Source organism: Crinia signifera, chromosome 4, assembly GCF_055691185.1.
Source record: "Crinia signifera chromosome 4, ASM5569118v1, whole genome shotgun sequence".
Classification (NCBI taxonomy): Eukaryota; Metazoa; Chordata; class Amphibia; order Anura; family Myobatrachidae; genus Crinia; species Crinia signifera.
This window is the reverse complement of record NC_139220.1, coordinates 292014133-292037726: the sequence shown is the minus strand read 5'-3', so window position 1 is coordinate 292037726 and position 23594 is coordinate 292014133. Positions and strand designations below refer to the sequence as shown.

General features: G+C 45.1%; 1 protein-coding gene across 3 annotated transcripts in view; it reads left to right on the top strand.

Moving 5' to 3' along the window:
• Positions 1-23594, top strand: part of LOC146075618 (lysophosphatidic acid receptor 2-like) — a 60637-nt gene that overhangs the window by 3572 nt on the left and 33471 nt on the right. Inside the window, exons 1-2 of one of the 3 annotated variants that reach the window (XM_083185027.1) lie at positions 12020-12128; positions 15835-16587. In XM_083185027.1, coding sequence (XP_083041153.1) covers positions 15840-16587 — 748 coding nt within the window. In that variant the 5' untranslated portion in view covers positions 12020-12128; positions 15835-15839. Of the gene's footprint in view, positions 1-12019; positions 12129-12159; positions 12319-15834; positions 16588-23594 lie in introns of those variants that run through there. The other 2 variants (XM_083185025.1, XM_083185024.1) reach the window with 2 other exon arrangements.

Below are 23594 nucleotides of genomic sequence, written 5' to 3'. Positions count from 1 at the left end.
CTTCCAGATCCTACAGGAGAAACCCAGTTTATTTGGTAGTCCCCCACACCCCCCCAACAAAGTGGACACCTTTCCCACATTATGTCCACTCCCTAGTGAGGGCAGAATATACAGATAAACAGAGTGAATCTGTGATGCTGGGGTTGGGGCCTGATGATGTGATTACCACAGAATCACATCGACAGGCCAATCACTCTGCCAGCATCGCCATGCCCCATATGCAAATTTTCTCTAATAGCATCATTTTCTGGATGTGGCATAATGATTCAATTAGCTCAGCCTCCTTTCCATTACCGTCCACCTGCATATCCTCTCCCTGGGAATCTCCCAGAAAGGAAAGAATAAAGTCGGCAGGTATTTGTTAATGGGTATTGCTAGTAAGCAGTGACATATCTATAATCGTGCAGCATGTGGGGTGCACATTGGGGCCCCACACCGCACTCCCTGCCCTAGGGTTGCCACCTCACTCTTCATCAATTCCTGGAGATGCCTACTATAATATTAATGCGCGCGTCGAAGGCGTGCATGCACTCCGGAAAAGGAGGCGTGGTCTATTCAAAAGTGGGCGTGGTTCACTCAAAAGAGGGCTTTGACTATTCAAAAGTGGGTGCGGTGTTTAATACCGACATGTATAAAAATGCCTATTGTTACATTTATTATATTCATGTATGTCATTATTGATGGATCGCTTTGCCTGATAACACACATGCCCCCACAGTGCCAGATAACACAAATGCCCCCACAGTGCCAGATAACACAAATGCCCCCACAGTGCCAGATAACACAAATGCCCCCACAGTGCCAGATAACACAAATTCCCCACAGTGCAAGATAACACAAATGCCCCACAGTGCAAGATAACAAATACCCCCCCACAGTGCCAGATAACAAATGCCCCACAGTGCCAGATAATACAAATGCCCCCCCCCCCCCCCCCACAGTGCCAGATAACACAAATGCCCCCACAGTGCCAGATAACACAAATGCCCCCACAGTGCCAGATAACTCAAATGCCCCCACAGTGCCAGATAACCCAAATGCCCCCACAGTGCCAGATCACACAGGTGGCAGGGCAGGGGGTGGGCAGCGCTGGTAGGCATGGGGGAGGGGTAGGGCAGGTTGCAGGCAGAGGGGGAGGGCAGGTGGCAGGCATGGGGGGGGGGGGGGGGGCTGGCCGGGGATGGGCAGCGCTGGCAGGCCGGAGGGATGGGCAGCGCTGACACTGGCAGGTCGGAGGCGTGGGTAGCGCTGGCAGGCTAGAGGGGTGGGCAGTGCTGGCATGCCGGAGGGGTGAGTGGGCAGCTCAGGCAGAACTCACCCACTGGCACTTGAGATGACACCTAAGCAGGAGGTAGCAGGCGGCGCCGGCGGACTTGCAGGCTAATACTCGCGAGATGATGACATCATCATCTCGCGAGTGCGTCTGTCAGGATGCGGAGGCAGTCCTGACAGGCGCTCAGTATGTTAACTGGATGGATGGGGACGGGAGAGGAGGCAAATAGGGCAGGAGGCTTTTTCAGACAACCGGATTCCGGGAGATCCCGGAATCCGGGAGACTGAAAAAGTGTCCTGGAGGGTTGCCACCAAAATCGGGAGATTCCCGGAAAAACGGGAGAGGTGGCAACCCTACCCTGCACCCATGTACTTCAGTTTTTACCTCTCCTTATGTTTTATGTCAGCAGAGGCTCAGATCACTGGATAAATGGTGCAGTGGTGAAACTGCACCTCTCATCTAATCACCTCCTCCCACTCCCATGTCCAAGACTTCTCTTGCGCTGCCCCCCTGCACTGGAACAACCTCCCGCCATCCATCAGGCTTTCTAATTCCCTTACCTCCTTCAAGCGCTCCCTCAAAATCCACTTTTTCCGACTAGCCTATCCCTCCTCCTCCTAACCTCTTTCGCTGCTCCTATCCTGCTTACCCTACCCCTCCATCTGTTCCCATCCGTTCCCATCCATTCCTACTTATCCTATTGTTTTTCGTTTGTCCACCCACTTCCTTTTAGTCTGTTAACTCTTATGAGCATGGCCCCCCTTCCTCACGTACTCACCCTACCTCTTTACCTCACCAGCGCTCCTGCCCTGTTCTTCCCTTCCTCTACTTCATCTTCAGTCTCCTCGACAATTTCGACACCTACTTCAGAACTGATGCAGATTTTAGTTCTACCAGCTATACCCCTATTTATGCTGTATTTTATCAACACACCCTGTACGTTACCTTGTAATTTGTTTTTTTGTTTGCTATGTACGGCGCTGCGGACACTTTGTGGCACCTTATAAATAAACAAACTACTACTACTATTACTGCACATACAAAGTAGAAAAACGGCCGCCACTCCAAATACTCAGAGACCTGCAAATGTGCGTTAGGCTCTGGCACCTCCAGCTAGAGAAGAGAAAGTGCAGATGGAGACTTCACACAGGCTACCTCCTCTCTTACTAGGGTGCCGGATGCGGTCCCGCTAGACGGGATCCCGACAGTCATTTACCCGACGTCGGGATCCCGACTGTCAAAACTCAGACAGACGTGTTGCCCGACGGCCACTGGCTATTCTCCCTCGTGGGGGTCCAAGACCCCCACAGAGGGAGAATAGAATTGGTGGCGAGCCACCGCGCCCACAGCGTGGCGAGCACAGCGAGCCCGCAAGGGGCTTTGTTGCGCTCACCATGCTGTCTGAGTCCAGGCAGTCGGGATCCCAACGTCCGGATAATGACTGTCGGGATCCCGACTGTCGGAACCCTGTACCACACTCCTGCTAGTAAGATTACAATATATATAGGATGTGTGTGTATATATGGTTGGAAATGAAAGGATTAACTATTGTATTGAACACATGGCTCTATGAATGACTCATGAAGTCAACTAAACACGTTTTCTGGTTTTAGCTTTTAAATATTTGCGAGTCATACATAAATTTTCTTTGTAGCCCATTAACTGAGAGATTCACAGAACGGATTCTTCTGTTTATGCTTAATCAAAATGTTTGCTTTAGAATTCATGACTGGGTAAAAATCACAGTACAAGCTGTATTTCTTCTCTCCCAGTGGGCCTAAAAACTCCTGAGCTCAGCCAAACATCGTCCGTGAACATATTTTGTCGCCACACTTCCATAATGCTTTACATGGAGGCTTATGACATCACCCAGGAGTCAGCCAAGTGCACATTCTGGAATCCCACTCCCAAGACTGATAAGCAGGTCCCAGATTTCTTAATCACATTCCTAAACACACAAAGAAAAATCTTAGGAATACATGAGTTTAGAGTGTTTTTACTTACTGGTGTCTACAAGGATATGGGTCCTAGGGTCGACAAAATTAAGGTCAACAACTATAGGTGAACAGTCACTATGTCAACACATGAAATAAGACGACATGGTCATTAGGGCGACACAAGCATTAGGTGGATATGAAAAAGGTCAACATGCGATTTACTTGTTTTGTGTGTATGTCGACTCAAGTCGGCATGAACACTGTATACCATTTTTATTCCAGCAAGCTGGGTCGCACCTGGGATTTTAGACTTGCTGATAATGCTGGGCGGGTGACATCACCGGAGGCAGGGCCCGAGCTGCCACTGGGAGCTGAGAGCATCTCCCAGCACCGGCTTTTCCATTGCAGTAAACAGGTCCCGGGTCACATCAGCCCAGGTTACCTGTTTACATTGCCTCGCGATCCGTGTTGAACTCGTTTTCAACCTTGACGCTTGCCGGATTGAAATTCCTAACTGTTTAAACCACCTGCAAACCTGTGATTTTTCAAGATCCCATGCATAAACCCAGGTTTGCAGGGCTGGTGTAAAAGGGGTTTAAATTATATAAAGTTATGACCCAAGAGAAACATTGTATGGTTTCCAAGGGTAACATAACTAAAACACTGTTCCTGATGGTATAAATACATGACTTAAGGCACAGAAGGAAGCCATGCTTTTAGTCCAACTTCTATACCTAGGGACTCTCAAGTTTTCTCATGCGGTCCAGTGTACACCGGAACCGGAGAACAAGGGCTGCAAGAAGAAGTTGTCGGATCTTGCAGCCCTTACTGGGATCGCATATGATACATTGAATACAAAAGAAACACATAACATTGTATGTGGTCCTTTTGCCTTCAATGTATAGTATGTGATCCTGCCATCTCGGCCAGTGTATGGGCACCTAAAGAAACTTCTAACTACACATTACTACTTGCTGCAGATGTTGACTACTACTGTATAAGAGAACAGCCCACAGCTGCTTTACAGATGTACATTGCTATGAAAAAAGGAAACTATTTCTTAATAGTCTAGAAACTACATACTGTAGGTGGGATAATCTAAGCTGGAAATGCAGGTAAAACTTGCAAAATGCAGTTTTGGTGAGTTTATCTGCATTCCCAGGTGATACATTTTGGAGCATAAACCCGTTAAGCAACGCCACCGTTAGATGGTGTTGACTATGGTGCTCTTTTCATATTCCTTCTGAGACAACCAATTGAAAACCTCTTAGTATCCTCTGTTGTGTGTGCATCATCCAGCGCATGCAAAAAAGGAGACCCGAATCATAAACCCATATATCTCTTTATTGCAAAGGACAGCTGTTATTGGGAGACATGCCCTTTGTGATCATATCCGCTTTACATAGCAGCGTTATTAACATAAGGGCAGTAGAGAGCCTCGCTGGGCCTGGGTACTTCTCAGGGTGTGTGGCCTAATTGTGGGAGGCATGGACATGAAACCCCATACACTACGCGATTTGGGTCCAATTTCACCCGATTCTGGAGTATCGGCCGAGAAATCGGGTGAAATTGGCCAAATCGCGTAGGGTATGACATCCGATCTGATCCGATGCGTGGTCCTGTGCGCATTGGATCTGATCCGGAGGTCGGATGGTCTGCACATAAGATAAATCTTATGTGCAGCCGGCAGGGAGCTGGACCGGGGGAGCGTGGACCAGAGACTGGAGAGCAGAGTCCGGTCGAGCTGCAGGAGGAGTAGTGGGCTAGTGGCAGGAGAGGTAGCGGCAGTCGAGGAGTAGGGACCGCAGAGCAGATCCCTAATCCTATTCAAAAGACTTGGCAGCTGCTGATTGGCTGAGCTCTCAGCCAATCAGTGGCCACCCATTCTTTTGAATAGGATGTTTTCTGTTCTCCCGCTCGCCGCTACCTCAGACTCTGCTCTCAGTTCCCCACGGCGAGTGGGAGAATAGAAAACATCCTATTCTAAAGACTGGGCGACCACTGATTGGCTGAGAGCTCATCCAATCAGCGGCCAGCCAGTCTTTTTAATTGGAATTTTTTTTCTATTCTCCTGCCACTTGCCGCAGGGACCCAACTCTGCTCTGCGGTCCCCGCTTCCCGCCTGCCGCTACATCTACTGCCGCTGAATGCAGAGTAAAAAACCCACAGCACTGCTCAGTGGTCAGAAGATCAAAAATTCTTATTATGACTTTGAAACAGTAAAGAATTTGTCCAGAAATGTCCCATAATTGACAAAAAAAAAAATGCAACTTAAACATTTGTGTATCAGCTTTAAAGCATATAGAAAACTAATCATAATATTTATAAGACATTTGTCCTAGCAGTTCTAATGATTTGGAATTTATGGCACTAGTTAGTAAACTATACAAACGTATATTCAGAATTATCGACTTTTCTTGTATATGTTACTTTGTAATATTTATATAAAAACTCCATCTGGGACAGACCACACAATTACGGCATGTCCACGTCAACATCTTTTGCAATAGCTAAATAGTGACGGTCTAGGATCACAATAGCGGAAGACGACATTACGACAGTGATAAAACATACTGTGTTGTTAGTTCATACTTGCCTACTTCTAAAGTTGTCTCTCCAGGAGAAGCTGGTGAGGCTGAGGATGACATCATTAAGCTCCGTCCCCTGCAACAGAAAGCTGTGATTCGTGGGTCCGTGGATAGGGTGGGATTTAATTACATCAATTTAATTTTAGCCCCTCCCGCAAATATTGATATTTCTGTCAGGGAAGGGCGTGCGGGGCCTCTGGATAGCAAGAGGGAGACTTGCCTGCCCTCCCGGGGGCCGGGAGGAAGAACCAATTTTCGGGAGTCTCCTGGCCATTTAGGGAGGGTAGGCAAGTCTGAGTTAGTTACAGACAGTCATAGATGTAGGAAGACCCAGCTCACAGACTTGCAGTGTATAGGCAGGCAATGTTACTGCAAGAAGCATCACTCCCCTATGCCATACTTACTGACTCTTTTTCTCTCCTTTCCGGGAGAAGCCCAGAGAGGAGACCAGATACTGCTGCCAGGAGAGGCGGGACTTGGGTAATGTCAGCAAACCCCGCCCCCATTCAACCACGGCAATTTGCGGGTCCATGGATTGGGGAAGGGGATAAAATGATGCAAAATTATGTGATTTGCATAATTTTAGCCCTGCCCCTTTGCCGCAGACCTGCAAAATCCCAGGCTTGGTGCTGCGGGTAAGGGGGCTGCGGGGAAAAGCGGGAGACTTTCCAACCTTCCCGGGGGGCCAGTAGGTGTACCCGATTTTCGGGAGCCTCCCGGCCATTCCAGGAGGGTAGGCAAGTATGCCCTATGCTTCTCTATGTAAATAGAAAACTATGGAGGAGGTACAAGCAAATGAAAAGGCACAGTAATCAGTATTGAGGTTTTTACCAGCTAATTTATTGGAGAATAGACATTTTTAAGTTTACTAATAGATCATATAATGACTATAATTAGTGCATGGGCCGGATGTATCATCTTGCGAGTACTACAGCAATGCGGTATGCCGGATGAACTCAGAGGTGCAATCATTATGGTTTTGCCTTTTACATGACTGCTCCTTTAATAAAAATAAACAGAGTTCGTCCAGCATCCCAGACGGCCAACCCATTACATCCGGCCCCATATGTCTTTGAGAATAGTGTGCCAGATTTTGCATTCACCCAATTGGCAATGTGCCTTATAGGTTGCTGACTGATTTGGTATTTATTTCATTATTATTATTATTATTATTATTAGTGTCTGATAAAGCACAGCAAATTCAGTTGTGCTTTACAATTCAAAACAATGATAAAACAAAACTGGGTAATATTACATACCTCCAAACTTTTGTTGTCTTGCAAGTGGGAAAGCTATGCCAAACAATGAGTGGTCCCACGGGAGAAGGGGTGGGGCCTCTGGAGGATGAAGATTTGGCCGAGTGCCACAACCCCCATTTTTGTCATTTTGTGGGTTTGGCCAGTAGACCCCAGCTGGGCAGCTCCTGACTCCTCTCCAGTGATTAACAGATAAGCTTTGCATAGTAGAGCAGCTTTGAACACAGGCTCCCCCCAAAAAGTGTCGCTCCGGCTTGGGGATACCACTGTGACCCGCAGGTGGGTCTAATTAGAGAGACTGTCCCGCTGTAATTGGGATAATTGGAAGCTATGATATTAACCAATCAGGGGAAGGGGGGGGGGGGTGTCCGTAGGACTTTTACTTTCAATATTATCAATATGTTAAATATTCTTTCAATCTTAAGGCCCCCATACATTAGTCCGACTCGTCCTAAGGACAAGTCCGACCAGTTTGCCCCTTAAGAGACCCCCCAGCAGCTCCCCTGGAGGCTGCTTACAATTTGGCACTTGATGTTATACATGCAACAAATCGCAAGCCAATTGTAGCATGTGTATCCCGTGGGAGCTGTGAGCAGGGGGGGAGGGGGGTGTCCATGGGGCACGGGGCAGGCAGAGGGGTCCCTGCGGTGCTGGGCAGTAAGTCCATGTGGTGGAAGGGAACTAAGTAGTGCTATTTGCTAGGCGGCGGCGCGGGAAAGGCTGCTGAATTTGAAAACACTGGCCGGACGCTGATTGGCTGAATCTCCATCTGGATCGGGCGAAATCGGCCCAAATCGGACAAGTGTATGGGCACCTTTAAATAATTACCAGCCATTCCCACGGTTCTCACTGCTAATACTATGTATATTTTAAATAAAAGTAATTAAGTATCGAGCTTTGCTCCCCTAGTAAGTAGAGAGCATTGTCACTGTAGCCCTCGCCACAGATATTATCATGCTGATAAGATTTACGTGAATAACATGGCACAAACAATGTAGATGTTTAATTCTTCATTAACAATATAAACAAAAGACTTCAATAGATCTACCAGGGTATTATCAGCTGCCTTTTGTCAGGCCAGATTCCGAGTCTGTTTGTCAGTGTTGGAATCATCAGATAAGACTGTTCTCTTAGCTCAGTCTTTTGTTATTCTTTAGATCAGTGGTCGGTTAGGTAAACACTAGAGGCAGGTTGAGTTCTAGGTCTGCTTATAATAATGCAATGCTTGTTTTTATAGTTCGACAGGGAATTTTCGGAGGTTGAATGTTTTCCAGAGACAGCATATGTCTTATTTTTATACCAATTTTTTATATTGCCTTTTAATATTGCTGTGGATTATTGCACATCCCTCTTCTTTGACAGTTCCATTGTAAACCCTTGGACCCCCCAGTAAACACACTGTGTAGCATGCAAATGGCTGCTTGGCTAAGCAATAGGGGAACTCCTAACTGCATCCCTCCCACTGTGGGCACTGTGGTCAGCAGATAGGACAGCGGAACAATGTCATTACTGCTCTGCTAAGTATAGGGGCACAAACATCTGCGCCCCCACCCCCACCCACTTAGCTCGGACACTACACCAGCAGGTGGGACAGTGTCACCACTGTTCTGCTAAGTATAGGGGCACTCCCATTTGACACCCCAACGACTGGGTGCATGCCAGCAGCTCGTAGAATATTGGGCATGTCCCCACATTGATGAAAATGGGAAGGGTGGCTCAGGATCATGGCATTTCAAAAAAGTCATGCCGCTTTACCAAAGCCATGTCCCGACTACCTGCTTTACAATGTCCATAATTCACATCATCATTCTGCCCACCCTGTCCACTTCAGTAGGATGTGCGCTGGGTGCAGAAGGACCACCCACTCTTGCAGGGATAATTTGCGAGCATCCCTAAGGTTACAGTTAAGTACATAGGGGGAGGATGCACTACAGTGTAGCATAAGGTAAAAGACTGGTTTGTAATACCGCTTTCAGACCACAAATGTCGGATCAGTTCCCAGGAGCGACCTGGCATTTGCGGTCTGAAAGCTCTGTGTCCAACCCAGCTTATTGCCGGGTCATGATGTCACATGGGGGTGGGGCTGAGGGGAGGCGCATCATCGAGGGGCGGGGGAGGAGGCAGCGCTTGGAGCTGACAGTGCTGCCTCCTCCAAATTGTGAATGGGACCCGGACCCGGGTTACCAGTTTAGACTGCTTCTGACATGGGTCAGAGCCGTGTTCAATTCTGGGTTGACCTGGGTTGAACTCCCGGGTTGCTCGACTTGGGGTGGTCCTTTCAGACTGCACTTCGACCTCGGTTGGTGACATAAAATCCGGGTTGAGAGTGTGGTCTGAAGGGGTACAAAACAAACTCTCAGGTGTATTTTTTCCTATATAAGAGGTTTTCCTATATCAAGCAGAGATAACCCCTGAATCCATTTGCGGTGCCTTTATTGGGGTGTGGATCATCAGGTCTAGAAGTGTCTAGTTTGACAGTCAAAAGGTCGACCACTATTGGTCGACAGGCAGAAGGTCAACACATGTTAAATGTCAAAATGGATAAGGCTGACGTGGTCAAAAGGTCGACACAAGCAAAAGGCTGACATGGAAACTGTTGACAAAATATGGTCCTGAGTTTTTTCATTTTTTGGGGGTGTCTTTGTCACCCTAGGCCAACATGGACACCGTATTAGTGTATGCGATCACTGCACTCGCCATGCTTTATTTTCAGTTCATTTAAATCAACCTTAAAATCTAATCGAATAACATAACATACAGTATAACTCCTAGTCTATAGATTGTAAGCTTGCAGCAGGGCCCTCCTACCTCCAAGTCTGTCTGTTGTTACCCAGTTTGTCTTATCACTGTCTACTATTGTAAAGCGCAACGGAATCTGCTGCGCTACATAAGAAACTGTAAATAAATAAATAAATAAATAAATAGTGTGACTGGTATGCAGAGGAAGGAATGTCTTAAGGCCCCCATACACTATGTGATATGGGAACGATTTCACCCGATTCGGATGAATCGGTCAGTTAAAATCGGCCCAAATCGCACTTGTAGACATCCCCTCCGATCCGATGCGCGGTCCTGTGCGCATCGGATAGGGGTCGGGAGGTCGGACAGGCTGCACATAAGATTTTCCAAATCTTATGTGCAGCCCAGCCCCGGAGCCGTGCGGGGGACAGCAGCGGGTGGGGGATGCCGGCTATAGAGAGCCAAGCAGGGGGAGGCTGCATATGGCGCCGGGCTGGAGGAAGCTGTTGCGGTGGGGTGACAGCGGGAGGCGAGCAGGGAGAACTTGATGACATGACGCTGGCTGCCAGGCAGCGCCACAGCGGTGGGAGCCAGGAGAAACAGATAACTTAAAAAAAAAAAAAAAACGCCCATAGAGATGACTAGCAAGCCATTGATTGGCTGAGACCTCTCTCAGCCAATCAGTGATTGGCTGAGAGAGGTCTCAGCCAATCAATGGCTTGCTAGTCATCTCTATGGGTGTTTTTTTTTTTTTTTTTTTTTCAAGTTATCTGTTCCTCCCGGAACAGATAACTTGAAAAAAATAACTTAAGTTCTCCCTGCTCGCCTCCCGCTGTCACCCCACCGCAACAGCTTCCTCCTGCCCGGGTCCCTATGTAGCCTCTCCCTGCTTGGCTCTCAATTAGCCGGCATCCCGCTGCCGTCCCCCGCACGACTCCCTCCTCCTGCAGCGCCCCGGGGACTGCATATGATAAATCCATGCGATTTATCATATGCAAACCTTGGCACATCAAGTGCCTAATCGTGCTTCCCCCTCCTGGGGAGCTGCAGGGGAAATCAGGTCCGACTTGTCCCTAGGACAAGTCGGACTAATGTATGGGGGCTGACAGTGTCTTGGTGTCAGCCCTCAATGTCTGTGTGGAAGTAAGTTCTGCCCACTGAATCCCTGTTAAATACACTCTAGACACACCTCTAGAATACTAAGGCATTTAAGGACTGCAGATATGAAACTAAAAGCTGGGTACACAATGGACGATGTGTGTACCTAGCAACATCTAGTGTGACGGGACCTGGCAACCTTCTCTGAAGAGGCCTAAACGATATTCTCCATCAGCAATATTGTTAAATAATTTAACTTGAACTTCCCGTGTCCTAGGCAAACGATATAGCACATATGCACTTAATGATATTGTTCAGTGACGTCATCGGGTCACCGATCTATGCATGCAGTCATCAACAACATAGCCAAAACTAAGCTGCATGTACAGACATCAGAAGACCTCGTTAACAAACCACAGGAGCGTGCACCCTTAACGATATTGGGTGTACACAATGGGGGTGATTCTCTAACACAGAAATGCGGTAAAAAACCCGTTATCTGGGTTTTTACAGCATTTCTGTATGTTCTGTCCCCCCTCCGCAGTGTCACCGCTGCGGAGGGAATCGCCAGCAAAAACTGGCGATTCCCTGCAGAAGCCTATGGGCTTCTTACCGCAGCGCTGTGTGAGGGATCACTACAGATCCCTCCCAGCATGCCCTGCGGCCGGCGCCATGCTCTGCACATGCGCAGATTATCGCAAGAGCTGTCCCTTGCGTTAATAACCGCATATGTTAGAGCATATGTGGTTATTAATAATGTGATGCCCGGCGATACAGGGCAGCGGGTGTTAGAACATCCCGCCCAATAGACGGTATACAAACCACATCACTCAAAAAGGCCATAAAGAGCGATATTGTTTAAATATTGCCTAGTGTAGATGGGGCTTTAGTGTTGCTTACTGCCAGAGATATACTTACGGTCAGTGTATATAAACTACCAGCCATGCTACCTACAATGCATAAGAAGCCTTATCTTTGGTGAAAAAATACCTCTTTGCTGGTGAATTTAATGTTTCCCACTAAAAAAAAAAAAAAGACACACACAGACACACACAGACACACACACACACACACACACACACACACACACACACACACACACACACACACACACACACACACACACACACACACACACACACACACACACACACACACACACACACATTTATGGTGCTGCTTCGTTGTTCTCCCATGTCAGGAGTGTGTTAAGTGTAATCTGATCGGAGCCTGAAAGGTGAGGTCCTGCCTCCTGTCACACCTTACTAGTACTTGGTATTTGGAAGGAGCTAGCGCTGCACACGGGAAGGCAGTGACTTGTGTATGCAGAGTGTGTCGGTGAGTTAGAGGGAGGAGGTGTGCACTGCGCCCCTATGGAAGAAACGAGGGGACAAAGGACTTCTATGGGGTGACGTTTCACGCAAGTGGTAAGGATGAATATGGAAGTTTGCTTGGATATACTAGGTTTATGGCTTGTACACTGGGGAAAGGCGACGAAGAATAAGGAGTAGTTACAGAGTACATGAAATAGGGAGGGACAGCGATACTAAGGACAGAGATGACGGGGGAAGGAGGAAATGAGAGTCTGCACAGTGATGATACCATTGACTGAGAGGACTGGAGACCTAATTAAGGTGCTGTGGTGGGACAGTAGACCAGGATGCTGACACACTCTGTGCAACAAAACACGTTGGTTAGGAATAGGTAAAAACCGGAACCGGACAGCACCCTGGAACAGAATGTACAGAATATCTATTTATCTGTATGACTATCTATGCTATATATTTTCATTGAGCTCTATAATTTATTTTTCTTTAGCTGTGTAAAGTTATTGAAGACTACTAGGCCATTTTACTAGATGTTCTTAAATTGCAAAGAGGTGATTTTACCTATAGCAACCAATCAGAAATTGCCTATAATTTTCTAGATTGCAATATAAAAATGATTGACAGCATCTGGACAGCATATGGACAATATGGCCTATTTTAATGCTGCTAGCACTTATCTAGTTCATTCTATAAGATGGTAGATTGGGTACAAATAACAATTGAATACCAACTTAATGTAACCCTTAAATTGGTATTCAATTGTTATTTGTACCCAATATACCATTTTATAGAATTAACTTGATAAGTGCTAGCAGCGTGGGTAACTTCTCTACTTTCCACTTTAGAAGACTTTGTACATTTCCCTAAATATTCAATTCACCATTTTACAAAACCAGCCCACTGAAAGATCCTGAGCTATTGTTTGCTATGTATGAGATTATGCCATCACAATGGTAAATGCACGGACTGGACAGATAATCACATACAATGCGTCTCTAGAGTTATTCGATTAACTGACCATCTCCATGATGTCACCTTGCTTTGTGTCATCTCATTAAGGGTAAACTTATCCTTAACATTCAGGATTCATCTTTTTTGTTTGCATTTTGTTGGGTGATTAAAGTAAGCATCAAGCTATTTAAAATATAGAACTAGCAAGGGGAAGTCCCTGACTGGCAATCCTAGGTGGCAATCCTAGGCTGTAGGGATTTATTAACGTTTGGGGTTAAAAATATTTTACTCCACTAGAAATGACAGATATTTATAAATGTTTGACTTCCAAGCTGGTTTAATATGAGGTAACTCATATACTGTACTTTACATAGACTTCAATGGGGCAGTGCCCTAACTGACAAATGTATCACAGTGTGGTTACCACATATGAGCTTTGATGATTTCATTCAGGGTAGGTCATCCTCCTTTTCTGAATGGTTCAGACATGGAAGGACCTATTTGGCTTTCTCATACACATTTTTTTTTTTTAATAGACTAATAAAACAAGTTGATAAATTTCAGTTAATTATGGAATTTTTCTACCGATTCAGCATATTTTGAAGAATGCAGGTGAACACAAAATGGCTGCTTCTGCTGTGTGTCAGTGATGGGTGCACTGTACTGCCTCTTAAAAGGGCCCAACCTGTTAATGTATATTTATGATATACTGTAGTATATAATTAGTCCTCTACAGCAACATATTTGGCAGTTATATATACACAGCAATAATCATGGACTAAATTGCTTTATTCCACTTTTGTACTTGCATGTTCATTGTAAACATTTAATGCATTGAAGAAAACTATTCTTTAGTAGGCTAAATAATATTAATGCAATTTTGGTGTATTTTAATCCACACAATAATAATCTGTACACTTTGCCAGACTTTTCTTCTATGTAGCTGTTAGCTGAGGAAGCTGTCGCGGCAGTAGTTAACCTGCTGTGTAATTACTATTTATTTCTTTATTTGTCAGCTGCTTTGTATAATGAGGTAGTTTGTGGTGGAATTTCCTGTGGTTGACTTTGCATGTCTACTCTACAGACCATGGAAATTTTTACTTTATGTCAGAATACCATTTGAGACTTTTAAGGTGCGTACATACGGGGCAATATGATCGCTGGCAATATATTGCTCAGCAATCATATTGCCCCGTGCCCCGTTTTCATCTGCGACCAGAGATGGTCGCAGATGAAAATTTAAACACTGCTGGGTGAAGAGGCAGGGGATGTCGCTGGTCGGAGGAGCATGCTCCTCCGACCAGCGACCATTCAGGGGCTGAAAACGGGAGTGCGCACCCGGCGATTTATCGCTGGTGCACACTCCAATCACTGGCAATATGGTCGCTCAGCGACCATATTCCCAGCGATTTCAGCCCCTATCGCCCCCGTGTGTACACAGCATAAGACATATTTATTACGCCCCCATAAGACAAGTATTCTATCGTTGAGATGGGGAGCCTGTTGGTTCTCTTTTTGCCCTTATATGACCCGACATTGGGCCATATTTTAGTTCACTCTTTCTGACAAAATCCTTCTTAGATGGACAAAACCATGTGCACTGCAGGTGGGGCAGATGTTACTTGTGCAGAGAGAATTAGATTTGGGTGGGGTTTTACTTCAAATTGAGATCTATATTGCAGTGTAAAAATAAAGCAGCCAGTATTTACCCTGCATAGAAACAAAATAACTCACCCAAATCTAATTATCTCTGCACAAGTAACATCTGCCCCTCTACAGTGCACATGGTTTTGTCCATCTAAGAAGGATTTTGTCAGAAAGAGCGAACTAGAATAAGGCCCATTGTCAGGTCAACTAAGTGGAGTTTATAGTGCAGGTTTCCAAAAATAAACACATAACTAGAATTAATATATAACTGAATATAATGAATATAATAGAATAAGTCTGATTAGAATAATAAATCATTTTTATTGGTGCTGTTTCTGCTATTGTCACCCTGAGATCATATAGGAGGTAGGAATGGCCATGAATCATCGACTGTTTATGGCCAAGGTAGAATAGTTTTGGGGGAACTTAATGGTTTAGATCCATCGATGTCAAGCATAAACCTATATTTTGTTTTCCTCATGGGGCCAGGGCACAGAGTATAGCTCCTCCCCTGACACCTGTGAAGCCCCATCCCAAGTATTGATTGGCCCACAGGCCAATCAGTGAAAGAAAATGGATGACCTTCTATAGGTAACAAAATTGATGATCATCCATTGCATAGTATGCCACTATCTATGGCCAGTTGCACTATTGCCATTAGTGGCAACCATAGATGGTGATGTTAATAATGGCCATCTCTAATAGGAGGACAGCCAACAGCTCTGCTTTTTCTTGGAAACCGTATGGAGGTCCCATGTGAGGACCACCTCAAGAGATTCCTGGCAATGGCCATAGATTAAGAAATAGATAGATTCCCTAAATAATGTGCAAATGCCAGATTTAAGGTTGTTCACCCTTTGATAAAATGGCAGTTTTATTTTTTAGAAAGCGGTTATAAATGCTTATTAATGACATTAAAGTAACTCCCAGCACTATCTTTACTCAGCTTAAGGTGAACACTATTAATCGGTTTATTAATATTGAAAATTAATTCATTTGTTTTGTGTTTTTCTTCAGGACTAATGGATTCCCTCAAAATGAAGCAGTGTTTTTATAATGAAACCATTGGATTCTTCTACAACAAGAGTGGAAAAGATTTAATAAGTGAATGGAGACCAAAAGACAAATTAGTAGTCGTCCTGGGACTCACCGTGTGTGTCTTTGTGCTTTTGACCAACATATTAGTCATTACAGCAATAATTATAAACAAAAAATTCCACTATCCTATCTACTATCTCCTGGGGAATCTGGCAGCTGCAGACCTTTTTGCCGGAGTGGCTTACACTTATCTCATGTTCCATACTGGGCCAAGGACTGCTAGCCTGACTTTGAAAACATGGCTTCTCCGACAAAGTTTACTAGACACCAGTCTCACAGCTTCTGTGGCCAATCTACTGGCAATAGCGGTGGAGCGGCATCAAACTATCTTTACCATGCAGCTCCACAGCAAGATGACCAACCAACGTGTCTGCATTCTCATTGCCTGTATCTGGCTTGCAGCTTTGCTACTGGGTCTTATTCCATCTTTCGGCTGGCACTGCATTTGCAACATTGAGGCTTGCTCCCGAATGGCCCCACTGTATAGCCAGAGTTATCTTATCTTCTGGGCAGTATCCAACTTGGTGGCCTTTTTGATTATGATGATTATTTATTTGCATATATTTGTGTATGTCAAGAGGAGGATGGTGAGGATGTCCAAGCACACGTCTTTCCATCCGAAGTACCGGGAGACCATGATAAATTTGATGAAGACCGTGTTCATCATCTTGAGTAAGTACTCTGTATTAGTGTATCTTGTAGTACGGCAATGTAATCTCATCATGGTGCACGTTCTGCTTTCTGTTATCAGTTATTTCCACCTTCATGTCAACTTTATAGTCTATAGATCCCTCACGCCTCAGTTCTTCACCACTAACCCTTCACTGACTTCCCTTCCCTGAGGCACTTTTGTTGTTGACTCACGACATCAGGGTCTGCTATTCATTGTTACAGTGAATCTCTTCTCAAGTATGGTTGTTGACAGTTGGATTTGTTGGTTGCTCTCCTTGAATCGGCAGTCTACAAGACTCAAAGATGGTAACAAAGGCTAGCTAAACTTTTAGAGAGATTGGGTGGATGTAAGATATTTTAGAATTCATCTTTTTCTTTAGGGCTTTTAAGTATCTTATTTTGATGGAATTCCTATGAGCAGTGATACAGCAAACTCAGACTTTAAACTAGATGTCTTAAAAAAAAAAAAAAATGAAATACTTTACCATAATCCTAATGGCCAAAAAAGTGCTTTATTTAAATAACAAAGCATTTTTTTTCATTGCCTTTTGTCTTCATATGAGGATTGTGGTGTGCATGGAAGCACCTGCTGGCAAGACCTGGCACTTGGTATTTCAGGCGGTGACCTTTAGGCAGGGCTGTAACTAGGGGTGTTAGATGGCTCTGTGGGTAGCACTTTTGCTTCCCCATGGCACTTGCCTGTGGGTAGCAGGACACAGGCAAGGGCCATGGGGCAGCAAAATGAACTATGTGTTCAATAGGCCCAAAAGAGAAAATTGTGGGTGTATGTGTGACTGGAGCAGCCCATCAGCTGTCCCCAGCGTAAAATGACATGGAAGTGTGACATTTGCCACACCCCCTTTTAATTTGTGCACCCCAGTCTTTGCCAGTGTGTCACCACATCCCCTTTTCCAAAGGTTTGCCAACTAGGACCCAATCCCTGCATCAAAAATGTTGCTCTATAGTGCCCCCATTCCTAAGAGCTTTGGGCCCTCCAAAGACTTAATCCAACTCTGACAGTGATAGGCATAAACTAGAGAAGTGCGACAGCCACATGTGTACTGTCATATGTGTAAGAGCTGTAGCCTTTGAATTGGAAGCATTTAGGTCATGATAGGGGTGGTAGCTGAGAGAGTTTATTGCAGCATTAAAGTCATCAAATGCTTCTATTGACTACCAGTAAGGTGTTGCCTGGTATGACACACTGGTAAACAGTTGTGTATACATTTGTATAAGTAATTATTTACATATGACAAAGGAGGTGATCTTGCAATCTTAGGTTGCATAAAAAGGAATTTGTTCCTGTAAGTGACGATTCTATAAGTAACAAGGACTTAATTATTTCCAAGAAATTAAAATTGAATGCTACAGCATGCGGTGTAGTCCATAGAACCCTAACCCAGTAATGATACCTTATAACTTGTTAAGTTAGGGAATCAGAAAAAAGTGTGCGCTCGCTGCTATCACAGTTGAAGTAAACTTTCCAACCTACTCGCTTGTGTCGGGGCAGTCATAATTTTAGAGGACTGTGTTACCATTCTACAATCAATTCTAACCGGAGAACACAGTGTTTAGTCCCCTTTTGAAATGAAGCATGCATTGCTACATGTGTATGGCCCCCGGTGAGGACGATGCGCAGTCCTGCGTGTCACAATAGACGGGCTAGATTTATACTGCATGCAGTATAAATCTAGTCATCGCCACTGTTCTCTCATTTGAGAACACTAGCCATGACAGAACGCTCAGCACACTCTCCCGTCGCCCTGTGTGTACAGGGAATTAGATATTTCAAACTGAAATCTAAATTACACATGGCTGGCAGGTGTGCAGCATAGCTGCGAAGCCATGCACAGGCCAGCCATGTTTCAGAACACAGCGGCTGCCTGTGATGTCAAGCAGCCGCTGCGGCCCTCCTCCGGATCACTTTCATCAAAGTCTATAACATGTCACCCTTGGATTGAGAGAAAATGGAGAGATATAAATTACCAATCAGCTCCAGTCATTTTTCGAACACAGGCATTTATATGTACTAAGCATTGGAGAGAGATAATGGTTAGAGAGATAAAGGACCAGCCAATCAGTTCCTGAATTTCACAGGCCGTTTACAGCGGGTTGTTTGAAAACAATGAGAATCCGGACAGCTGCGGTAATAATCAGTGATGGCTTAAGACATGGGGCTGCATCACAGTACTAAATTCAATTAGGGAAGCCGCACCAATGGCCATTAAGTTCCCACTGGCAATTAATTTTTGGACTGCAGCACCTCATGCATAAAATGATGCAGAAAATTAAATTCCTGCATCATTTTATTAAAAGTTGGCTTGATAAATATGTTCCAAAAGAGAGAAACATATACATTTAGAGTCCTTTTGGATGCATATATTTTCTATGGTTTTTATTATTGAAGTGTTCCCATATAATTGACAAACTGAAACTGAAAACTGGAGTTTTATTTCATATGATTACTTATCTGGCTGCTACCTATGTAACTATTAACAACCACCAATAAACAGAGCAAACAGAGCTATTTATAGAGGAAACAACAGGTGTGGTGACTACAGAACTGTAGGGTAGGGTGCATATCATGTTGTAATGGTCATTGGATTCCTAAGAAAAAGTGTGTGTGTGTGTGTGTGTGTGTGGAGGGGGTGCAAGGTTCATATGACCCCTCTTCTCTCTGGAACCCAGTACTCTCTGGCATTGAACATAGGACTCTGGAAACATGGTTCCCTTATCAAACTGGCAGTGACTTCTGTTAATTTTAGATGCGCCAATGCTTAAAGAGTGCTTAACAGTAAGGGGCCTTTTGTTTGGCTGCCGCTGGCGATCGCCGGCGGAGAGGCGCCCATCTGACTGAGACGCGCGTGCGTCTCACATGCACGCGCGTCTCAGTTTCCCGTTGGCGGGGGGGACGGGAACCCTGTCCGTCTCCACTTCAGGGAGACAGATAGGGTTGGGGGGGGGGGGGGGGGGGGCGGCGGGGACCCGGGGCAACCCTCGACGAGGCGGCGGGGACCCGGGGGGAGCCCCGTTGTAAGGCGATGCGCACGCATCTCATGCGCGCGTTTCCCATTACGGCGGCAGGCGGGGGATGACAGCTGGCAAATCTTCCGCCATCCCCTGCAAGAGCGAGGGGTGCTGCATCTGTATACAAGAAAATTATATATCAGCATATATATACAATTCATTCAGCAATGATAAAAAAAATAATAATCAATTGATGGTGTCCAATTAAATCCACTCAGAACCTGATGGTTAATAATGGGTCTTCAAAAGACCCCAAATTTGAAGTTATGGGGAGCTCCTACTTCACTTAAATGTCCCGAATTTTCATTAATTAATCAAGTGCTTTGCCTCTAGATATTATTATGATCGCTGTTAAGACCACACAAGTGACAATGTTCCAGGTGTAAAGGAAAGTAATTATATTACCGGCTTGTGCAGAGTATTTGAATACGGTGGTGCTCCTACTGATCTGTCCACTATTACCGGTGTTGCTCCGATGGTGGGGAGCCGGTACGGGGAGCAGACGCAGTAGTTCCTGAGGTGATGTCTGTTAGCAACCAACCTGGTCCTGATGTAAGGGGAGCTGGCGCCGGGAGCCGACTTGTGCACACGCTGTTACCTCCTATCGGACATCCAAAAGGAAAGACATCTCACACCGCACTCTTTGTGGATGTCCGATAGGAGGTAACAGCGTGTGCACAAGTTGGCTCCCAGGGCCAGCTCCCTTTACATCAGAGCCACTCTCTGATTGGCTGAGAGAGAGAAAGAGAGAGAGAGAGAGCGAGCACTCTCAGCTAATCAACGTCTGGCTTGTCTTTTGAAAAAAATAAATGTAAAATTCTGGCCACAGGTCCACTCTGCCCGCCCCTGCACATAGGTGTGTGTGCCAGTGGTGCTTCACTGCTGGCACACACCTACGGATCAGACCAACACATTGTGGGTGCTAGAAAACACCCACAATGTGCCACTGATGCAGCATTTTCAATCTGTAGGGTCCGACCCGATGCACACGGACCGCGCATCAGGTCAGAAGTATCTGGTCCGAAGGGATGTCAAACACATCTGATTTCGTCCTATTTCTCAGCCTGATCTGTCTGCCCCATCTGCAGTGCACATGTTTTTTTGCTTTTGAGAGTAAACCTAAATCACCCACATGTAGTGGACAGCCATCTTTCTGTCCTAAGATGTGATGAATTGTATAGAGTAATGCTGGCCACACATCAGACCAACTTTCCTCCAACCAACCAACTAGTTGGTTGGATGGAATAAAAACCTGGAACTGGATAGGAGCAAATGTCATTTGTAATTAAGTCATTTGTTTCTCAAATCTGAAAATGGACAACAATTGTCACTCATACAATGTACTGTAGTTGGACCTATTTTATTTAAACTATTTCACTGAATGTTTTAGTCCATTCCTCCTGAGTTTGTGAGCAAATTGCTTATTGGCATTTGCCCTAATACAGTACCAGATTTTCGGTCCAACCAACCAACTAGTTGGATGGTTGGAGGAAAGTTGGTCTGATGTGAGGCATGAGCTGGTAAACTTGCTCACCGATGATGATATAGGTGGAGTTTCCTGAATGAAACATAGTATTACCGTTGAAAGCAAAGCACCTCTGCCCAGGCAGGTCTGTGTAGTCATGTGATTGGCACACGTAAAACCACTAATTGTGATCATGTAACCAAGTATCAGGATCCCATCAAAGTGGAGAAAATGCCTGGCAGATGGGGTGTTTGATGAGGGACTATTATACATTAAAATGTGTAAAACAGTATATGGTACAATATGCTTTTGGAATTGCTGCTGAGGGTGCTGCATATTCAGAATGTCGACACCAGAATGACAATGTCCTCATTATCTAAATATCAACATTCTGACTGTTGTTATTTATCCCATGTCAACATTAAGGTGTCAATATTCCGACTGCATCCCCCCTGCGGGTGCATATAAGAATGTTACACAGACCACTCAGCATATGAGGAGCAGACAAGGAGCTAGGGCCGGACCGGTCATCTGGCCGATAACCTGTTGGGCCGATTTAGCCACACAGGGTTGGGCGATCATTGCAGCCTTCTGGCTAGCTGTTCGATTGCCCACATGCCCATCAGGAGCTGGGAGACAGATAGATGAGGGGTGTATTGAGGCCGGGGCCCCTTCAATCGTGGGAAGATCGCCCTCAACTGTGGCCACACAGATGTACTGGAACTGTTTCAAGTCCCCAGTCTATCCCTGCAAGGAGCTATAATTGACAATATAGGAAAGGAAGGCTGGTGCCAGTGGAGAGGAGAATACAGGCTCTAACAGGCTTTCATAACTATGTGGAAAACAGCAGCAGGCCCCAGGGCTAAGTTTTCATCACATCTTTCATCTCTCAAACCTCAACATCCCATGGTTATAGCATAGCTGTTCCATGATATCATGGGGAATGCTGTGTCTAGTGTAAATGTGGAGCCTAAACTAAATGCCAATAATTGTTCCTAGGCCAAAGTCACAACACTTTTCTGGAGACCTCTATGTAATGTTTGCATTAAACCCAATTTTACCAAACAGCTGGCGTCCATTTGCATTAAGCTGTATGCTACAGAATATATTTTTTTCAGCTGTTACTAAAGCTATTGGGACACCTCACAACATTATCCTCTCTTATGAAAGTTTATTAATGTAACAATCGAGAGAGCTTCCACTCTGGATACATTCAAAATAGACTCCAGACTTTCCTGTTCACCCAAGCATTTCACTAACGCGTTTGTTTTGTATTTTGTGCTGTAAGGGTTAATGCAAGCACTTTGTGTCCTGTTAGGAGAAAATTGCTATATAAATAACATTATTAGGATTGTGCGCACCCCACTGTGAGACAGTGCAGTGCCAGCTCCTCTGTTATCGCAAAATGTCGGAATACATTTATTTGCATACCTCCCAACTTTTTCAAACTCATCAGTGGAACAGTGCCCAACATGACTTTGTGCCACACCCTTGTTTCGGGACTGTGGTGGGCATGGTCAGCTCTATTGAGAACTGCTTCCTATGCTTCAAGCCCCTTTGTCTCTGGGAATAGATGTTGTGCACTTGCTATGCAGAGCAGCAAGTGACAAACAGGAGGACACCCAACGTCCCTCCCACTGCGGGGCACTGCTGCCCATGGGTGGGAAGCGGGACAGTCACAAAAAACTAGACTGTGATGTGAAAATTGGGTCAGTTGGGATGTATGTTTTCATACTGTAGAATATTGTGTATTATACTATATTATAAAGCATATTCAACTTTTTTTCATTTGAGGAGTAACTGTTAATATGTTTGAGTCTGAAGTCACTATTCTCATGCAAAACTATTATAAAAGAAACACCACATAACCTTGTTCGCCATTCTAGAGTTGATCGAAACTGACAAACTGTAGATCAGATTTAACAGCGGTTCAACAACCACTTTGAAACAGATTCATGATTCTTTGATACCACTTTTCCACCAAAGTTCTAAACCTGTTCAGACCCAGGACTTACCATTTGTACTATGGCTTCCACTCGGTCAGAGCCATCTACACTGCACATAGGTACAGCAGTATATAGAGAATATACTGTACTAATATAATGTACTCATTAACAACTTAAAGTTCATGAACTATAGACATCAGGTTCACATTTATTTACAGTGTCTTATATAGCGCAGCGGATTCCGTTGCGCTTTACAATAGTAGACAGTGATAAAACAAATTGGGTAACAACAGACAGAAGTGGAGGTATGAGGGCCCTGCTGTAAGTTTACAATCTATAGGGACATAGGAGGGAAACACAAGCACAACGACTTTTCACTTTCCAGATTGTATAATGTTGGTTGGTAGAGAGGAGGACCTTCTATCTTATTCTAGTCCACACGCAGCTCTGTGACGCATGTGGTTTTAATGTTTTTCGCAATGCCACCCACCCCCCTTGCTCGGCCAGGTCTCTGTATTGTGGGGACCAAATCATATTTGGAACGAGCATGCAAAACTAATAGTCTCTCA